Source organism: Seriola aureovittata, chromosome 2 (genome assembly GCF_021018895.1).
Source record: "Seriola aureovittata isolate HTS-2021-v1 ecotype China chromosome 2, ASM2101889v1, whole genome shotgun sequence".
Classification (NCBI taxonomy): Eukaryota; Metazoa; Chordata; class Actinopteri; order Carangiformes; family Carangidae; genus Seriola; species Seriola aureovittata.
Genome location: NC_079365.1, coordinates 13,130,179 through 13,137,500, shown reverse-complemented (window position 1 = coordinate 13,137,500; position 7,322 = coordinate 13,130,179). Strand labels below are relative to the sequence as shown.

Sequence of the window (7,322 nt, the reverse complement as noted above, 5' to 3'; positions counted from 1 at the left end):
AAATTGACCTCAGATGACACATAGCAATACACTGCAGATGTAAAATCAGTGCAGCAAGGTCAGCAAGCACATAATGTGTTTAACAACACAACAAGATGATACTAATTTGTTGTAAGCCATACATGGTAACAACTGTTTTATCAGCCAAAAAGCAGGTGACAACAAAAATGGCTCCTGTTGGATAAGAACAGACATGACAAAGACGTGACTCTGCCAGAATCAGAGAGATGAAGGCTGCCCATCCCGCACACACAGAGTTACATAACCAGTCTGAAGCAGAGGGAGCTGGCACCCGTCTAAGATCACAAGGTTGTGCCTGTGAACTCAGCTGTCAGGGATTGACACTGGGGGCAAAAACTGCTGCTCCTTCTAAGTGGATGGATGGTATGGAAGATACTCTGCCACCCACAGGACTCCGCTGCCTTAATGCTGGTCTATTTTTAAATCAGTATCAGGCACATTCAATGCTGAATGCCAACACTGAATGCCCAAAATGACACACACAAACACAAACACACACACACACACACACACACACACACACACACACACACACACACACACACATACACAGACACACAGACACACAGACACACACAAACACTGAATACTCCCTGAGGAAACGGGACTAAGCACATGACTAAACATCCTCATGAAGAGCTCTTTTCACAGTGGCGCCAGCTCAACACACCTGTCGGCAAGCAACGTAACGCCTACTGGCTCAATGTTAATGTGAATCCAATCTCAATCTACCACTGTAGTTCAGATGGAAATAACTATTGAATGGATTGTGATGATTCACAATTCCCAGATGATGAATTCTACAGATCAACTATCAAAGTTTTCAATCTAGCGCCACCTTAAGGTTCATATTTGTTGCTTTGACTGAAATATCTCAACAACTATAGGATGGATTGCCATGAAATCTGGTACACATGTTCATGTTCCTCGGGATAAACTGTAATAACTCTGGCGACTCCTTAACATTTCATCTAGTGCCATCATGAAGTGAAAGTTTTAATATGTCCAATACTTTGGTTCATAACCAAATACCTGCAAAACTAATGTTTTTCCCATCAGCTTCAGGTGCACTTCATGTTTACTGCTAGTTACCAAATATCATGCTTACACGCTAACTTAATTATTACACTAATTATACCTGTTAAACATTCGCATCCTAAAACTGTGATTGTCAGCATGATTGGCATTTAGCTCAAAGCACTGCTGTGCCAAAATACAGCCTCGCTGAGCCAACTATGTTACAAAGGTTCAAATGACTATGCATGTGAGCCAACAGAGAGTTACTCTGCAGTTCTCCTCAGCTCTGCAACGTATTTTAGTGTCTGTCAGCTCATTGTTTTGGTTCATTGTGATTGCTCTCAGCAAACATGTTTTCAGATGCACCAGAAAGTGTTTCTCTGTGAGCAGGCCAGGTCCTGCTTCAGGTGCTGTGGTCTTAAGGCAGATTTGGGCCTCCTGAAAGTGTAAGTGTTTTGCCATCCTAGTCCATGGTGATGGCTCAGAGAACTGCCATCAAGTGATGTTTATGTAGTCAATGGACTGTGAGGAAGCAACCAACCTGGGGTGCAGCTGAACTTTGGCCTTGGCTTCCCCTCCTCTCTTGCAAGTAGGACACTGTCACAGTAGCACCACCTGTAACAAAGACAGTATTCAGATGTGCACTGATTATTATCGATTCTTAGCACAGGCCAACTTACTTTATAGTCATCAATAAAATCAAGCAATCTTTGAAAACACTGGGGTCTGTATTTCTCACAGACTTTCTTCAGACTTTTAGGGGGTTTACAGACCTGGGGGGAGTTTACATTATGCAACTGAAACCTATACAGGCAGGTTCCAGTATTTGTGACTTTAAAACTGAGAACCAGTAAGCCAAAAAAAAAAAAAAAATCTTTCTGAGATTTTATGCAACTGTCTGTTGGTGCTTACCCACTGTTACACTTTCATGAGACCAATTTTCAATCTAGGTCTCCCTGAATGAATAATTCATATCTCTACGAAAGGTGGTGACTTTTATATTGAAGGCAGCCCTTTGAAACAGGAAGTGTTGTTTTGGCACGGTTTACCTTGGTTTGACGCAGGTGAACTGGGTGTTTGTTTAGGTCGGGATAGGGACGTCATCACATTGGAATGCGGATGTCTTCCGGTCCGCTCGGGGGGAGATTCACTCACATCCGTCATATGTCTGAGCCTGCAGTTCCTGCTGGGAATGATCTCTCGGTTTGAGTGTGAGTAAACTTTAATTTTTACATATGGTTAACAGGAAACAACTCTCCTCACATGATCTATGTCTAAAGACTGCGAAAAGAAGAAGAAAACAAAACGAATTTCGTTTGAAACCAAAATCGAAACTAAGCAAACAAGTTAAAAGTGTGACTCCTCGTTTCCACATTTCCAAAGACAGAAAAACACACACACAGTTGTGATTCATGTTAGGGGCGGATAGAGGCTAACACTAAGCCCTTAGGAGCTGATTCTCTGCCACCGTTAAAAATATATATAGGAACAAACAAGTAAGTGAATGAGAAAGTAGCACACCGAGAATGTAGGGGGAAAGGGAAGGAAACATGAAAACATGACAAGGAATGAGGGCAGAGGGACTCATTAAACTAAAGAGACATTTCCACACAGGCCACTTTATGTGTCACTGGAGAAGAAGATCTCCTGGGGTAGAGCTTATCTACGTTTGGATTTGATGCATTCTGGAGACATGGATTGAAAACAAAACGCTGTAAATGGAAACAAATTACCATTATTTTGAACAGAGTCAACCCACCATCTTTGTAAGCTTGTGTCAGAGCAAAGACATTTTTGACTTTGTATCAGGATTGACAGTTACACTCTGATGAATTACTCTGGGACACATGACATACTTGTGGTACGCAGTGTTGGAAAGTAACTAATTACATCTAGTTAATTATTGTGTTTAAATACGATTTTACTATTGATACTAAAGTACTTTACCTAGGTGTTTCTAATACATGCTTTAGGCTACTACATCCCTATATTTATCTGACAGTTGGAACTGTTGTCTAGTTACTTTACAGATTGAGTCTCATACAAAACATGTAGTAATCTGCTGAAATATGATGCATTGCTACAGATGAAACTACACAACAGCAGCTCTACCAGCTACTACAGTAAACGCTCCATATACATAAATACATCGACAATAATCAATGCAATATTATAATACAATATATCATTGGCTGGGGTCATTCTCCTGCATAATAAGTTTTTCTGTTAATATTCAATATTTTGCTGATAATACTTAAATACTTAAGTAAATTGTTGAATGTTGGACATTTACTTGTATTTTACATGATTGCTACTTTCTGGTTCCTCCATCACTGATGGTGAGGCATTACATACATTCATTAGATGAATTATGAATTTCATTAATGCTCTTTGTCTTGTTTTTCTGGAAGTAGCTATAACATTGTGCCTGTTGAGAATGAAGTCACTTTGGTTGCAAAGAATAAATAAACACCTGCCTGGTGTTTCTGTCTATTAAATTACAAATGATAACAACTTTTCATAATGGCCAACATGAAACCACTGAAAAACAAAAAGTCCCTTCAGGACGCCTTCACAAATGAAACATACTCCCGAGTGACTTTTTTTGGAAAACTTTCCTCACAGTTGTTTCCCTCCATGACAATGATGCATCTCACTAAAAATATTGTCTCACATTCTTTGCAAGTTGCAGGGACAACAAAGCAACTTTCATAAGCTGAGACAAACGCTGCGCTTGTGCTTTTGTTTTATATTAAAAACATAGCTGGGCTCTTTCCTCTTTTGAGTTTTGACACACAGACAGTCATGTAACAGTCTAACTGAGAGGTGGTGAAGTTCATTTCTATACTAAAGAGGTTTCACTTCCCTTTTTACAAGAGCTACTTCCCTATGTTTAACAGTTCCCTTTGCGATGTATCTTACATAGGTACAGCATAATTTCCATTAGCACAACAGGAAAGAAAAGGACTCGTCATAACTGTGTTTGTTAAAGCCTCATCTGAAGAATGGATTTCACGGTCACAAATTTGTTGTAGGCTGTGCTCAGTAAATGGGCTTTGAGTCTGGATTTAAATGCTGTGTCTGATTCCTTGACAATAACAGGAGGCCTGTTTGAGATGGAGGAAGCTCGACAGGAGAAGTCTCTGAATCGAGCTTTTGTAAGAAATGACAAGGAGTCCTGAATTGTTGAAGCAGAGTATGCAGACGGGCTTACAAGGGGTAAGTAGATCAGTATTGATGTTCAAGATGCAGTGTGACAAAAGTAGGAATTTATAATCATATCAGTCTGACTTAGTAGAATATGTTTTGGTTATGTTTTTATAAAAGGGCGTCCTTTCATGGCCTAATGGTTTAGGAAGCAGGAAATCTCGATTGTATAAAAACCTAATGATGGGAAAATACCAAAAAGGTCCCCAGTCATTGAAACAACGCCCCCTTACCTTCTAAAAATGAACCTGTTAGCATTGTCATTATGAGCATGTTAGCACACTGACATCAGCATATAGTACAAAGTACAGCCTAACAAAGCTGCTGGGCTGTACATGCTTAGTTCTGTTCCTCATTTGTCACCCATGTGTACAATATATACTCTAGCTATATTTACTACTGTACAACCCAGTGTAATCTCCTCTCTGCTATTTAGTAGCTGCAGATCCCTGAGCTGGTGAGATGGAGGAAGCGTATAGTGAACTGTACCAGGAGTTTCTTCGCCTGAGGTCACTTTGCCTGAGACAGGCAGCTCTGTTGCATCAACTCACAACAGCTCTGCAGAAACAGCAAGGTCCATATAAAACCTAATTCTAATGCTCATTTCATGTCCGCCATGATTCATTAAGCACATCTAAAACCCTCTTTCTGCAGGTGCCACTGTTCCTAATGGAGATCTGGGCGATATGATGTCCATCCCTATCCAGTGCACACACGAGATCCCTGTGTATGTCCATGTAAAGCCTCAACCATTAACAGCCGCAGCACACAACCCTGACGCACAGTGTGGCGTCCATCACCTCTCCAGAAACGTGGGGACTTTCTCTGATCTCCTTGCTGAAGATATGTCCAAGCTTTGCGTGGATTTGCCTCTTCAGAGAAAGGAGGAAGGGAAGTTGGAACAGACGGTCGCACCCCTGTTAACCCTGGACTGCTCGAAGTGGCAAGGCGCCTCCTCCAGTGGATCCAAACATCCAGGGCAAGCAGATCATCCTGGTAGAGACAGGACTCTGCACACAGCGAGGGTAGGTATCCCCCCTGTGGCCATGAGTTCTCCAATCTGTCCTTGGATTATCTTTCCCCCATGTTCTTCCTCACAAACTCCCTGTCTTGTGTTCTATGTTTGTGTCAGATGCCTGTGTCTGGCAGTTCCCCCTTGGTCAGTGGCTTCATGAGTCAGTTTGGCGGGATGCTGATGTCCGACGTGGTGCTGCAGTCTCACGTTTGCGACTTCTGCCAGGCCGTTTTCCCCAGTGACACAACCACCAGAGGGGAGTTCCTTCGGCATCTCCACACGCACATCACCTAAAGAAAGCTGATCCTGCTTCTCCTCCTAACATATGAGTCATGTGTTCGTATGCAGTGGTGGAGAAGGAAAAACTCAGTTAACCTGATCTCTGGGAACAACATTGAAATGGATCCGTTCTTAATATAGTTAGCTGTTAGCCTATGGATGAACTGTGCAGATGCTGATGCTGTTTCTGAGGTGTACAATGAACGATGGAAATAGTCTTCCTGTGCTTCCATTGTATGTGCAAGTATGGAAATATGGCATCTCACTTTGTTGTTGTTGGTAACCTGTTGGTTGATATGGGTTCAGTTGTCACTAACCAGTCAATATTGCACCTGTGTATACCTGTAACTTTAGCATTTGTATTCTTAGTGCAGAGTATGATAGTGGGGGGTCTTGGTTGATCCCTGTTTTATCCTGTCTGCTTTAGTTATCGCTTCCTTTGAATGATCTTCTCAAACTCAGATTAAGCACAATCGTTAATTAATTTAACTACAAACTACAGTTCATTCAAACATGAATCAAATTAGATTAAATTCAATTATTTTTTTCAAAACTATACCATTATTGTTTGACTCTGGAGAAGACGCAGTGTGAAAGTCATTTGCACCTGATCATTAAATTGCTAAAGTGAGTTAGTTGTTGAGAAGAAGCCCATTGAACTGTGTGTAGTATTTTCTCCTACTCTGATGGCACCAACCTTCATTAGTGGATGGGCTGAAGCGCAAGAGACTCCTTCCACATTAATTAATTTAATCAGATTCAGTTTATTGACGAGAGAAATTCTTCTTTTGCAGACACTGGTAGCGTTGGTAAGCTGCAAATAAGCACTGCATGCATTTGTATTATATGATTTGTATGCAATAGCTCATTGTGCTTATAATGCAGATTCTGCAAAATATTTAAATATATGTATTGTGTTATGCAGATAATTAGACTTCCTAATTTCATGACCAATCAATGTACATCTTGTTGAATGTTTGCAGACGAGCATTAAATCAATCATCTGTCTGCTGCACAGCTCTTAGGAACTGAAGCTAAGAATAGACTCAAAGACTTAACTCCCTAAATTAGTGCTGCTGACAGCTGATTGATGGCGGCGCCTCCTCCCTTCATCAGTTTCCACATTAACTGTTGCTTCCAGTAAAGAAACCGAACTTGGACGTAATTCCTCTTGTATAATCAAAAGGCAATTTTTTTTCCATAAACATCATCATTAACATCTGAGCATGTTTCTTTAGATGCTGGTTCAGAGAGTCCTCAGTCATGCTAATGTCAGCATGCTAACGAGCTCACAGTGACGATACTAGCATGTCGATGTTTAGCGGAGATAATGTTTAGTTTAGCATGTGAGCATTCTCATTCTCTTCTCATCTTCTGGGGACCATGAATGTGTTTGGCAAATTCCATGGCAATCCATGTAATACAAGATATTTCAATAATAAAAACCCCAAAAATATCGACCTCATGGTGGCGCTAGAGAAAAAGTCAGGGGTTCATCAAAGTCGGTCATCATCTGGAAACCATGCAAGAACCATAAAAGAACAGTAATAGCAACGCTTAATCCTAACCTTTAATATCCAAACACATTGTGTGAAAAGCCTTTACTGTTACAAATACAGGCTCTACAGTGAAATAAACTAAAAATCATTAAAGCTGAATTCCATAGGGTTATGTGAGGTTTGGCCTGTGTGTCTTCCTTTTCATGGTGCGTGACTGAAAATTTAGTGTGTGTGTGTGTGCGTGTGTGTGAGCGTGCGTGCGTGTGTGCGTGTGTGTGCATGAG

The 7,322-nt window shown here is 41.0% G+C and overlaps 1 protein-coding gene across 2 annotated transcripts; it reads left to right on the top strand.

The window, feature by feature from the left end:
• Nucleotides 1-2,107: 2,107 nt before the first annotated feature.
• On the top strand, nt 2,108-7,215 carry zgc:113184 (uncharacterized protein LOC553745 homolog). Of its 2 annotated transcripts, none has more exons than XM_056403907.1 (5): nt 2,108-2,249; nt 4,141-4,257; nt 4,685-4,819; nt 4,900-5,270; nt 5,378-7,215. In XM_056403907.1, exons 3-5 carry the CDS (start codon nt 4,708-4,710, stop codon nt 5,552-5,554), a joined length of 660 nt encoding a protein of 219 aa, XP_056259882.1. In that variant the 5' UTR covers nt 2,108-2,249; nt 4,141-4,257; nt 4,685-4,707; the 3' UTR covers nt 5,555-7,215. The 2 variants fall into 2 exon arrangements, with proteins under 2 accessions (XP_056259882.1, XP_056259874.1); XM_056403899.1 differs by having other exon boundaries at nt 4,682-4,819.
• The last annotated feature ends 107 nt before the right edge of the window (nt 7,216-7,322 follow it).

What these genes read in the sequence shown, in the direction of transcription:
- zgc:113184 (XM_056403907.1), top strand. Translation starts at nt 4,708, where the DNA reads ATGGAGGAAGCGTATAGTGAACTGTACCAGGAGTTTCTTCGCCTGAGG. An exon ending in AGCTCTGCAGAAACAGCAAG is followed by an intron (nt 4,820 to 4,899) that starts GTCCATATAAAA and finishes CTCTTTCTGCAG; the next exon opens with GTGCCACTGTTCCTAATGGA. An exon ending in GGACTCTGCACACAGCGAGG is followed by an intron (nt 5,271 to 5,377) that starts GTAGGTATCCCC and finishes TGTTTGTGTCAG; the next exon opens with ATGCCTGTGTCTGGCAGTTC.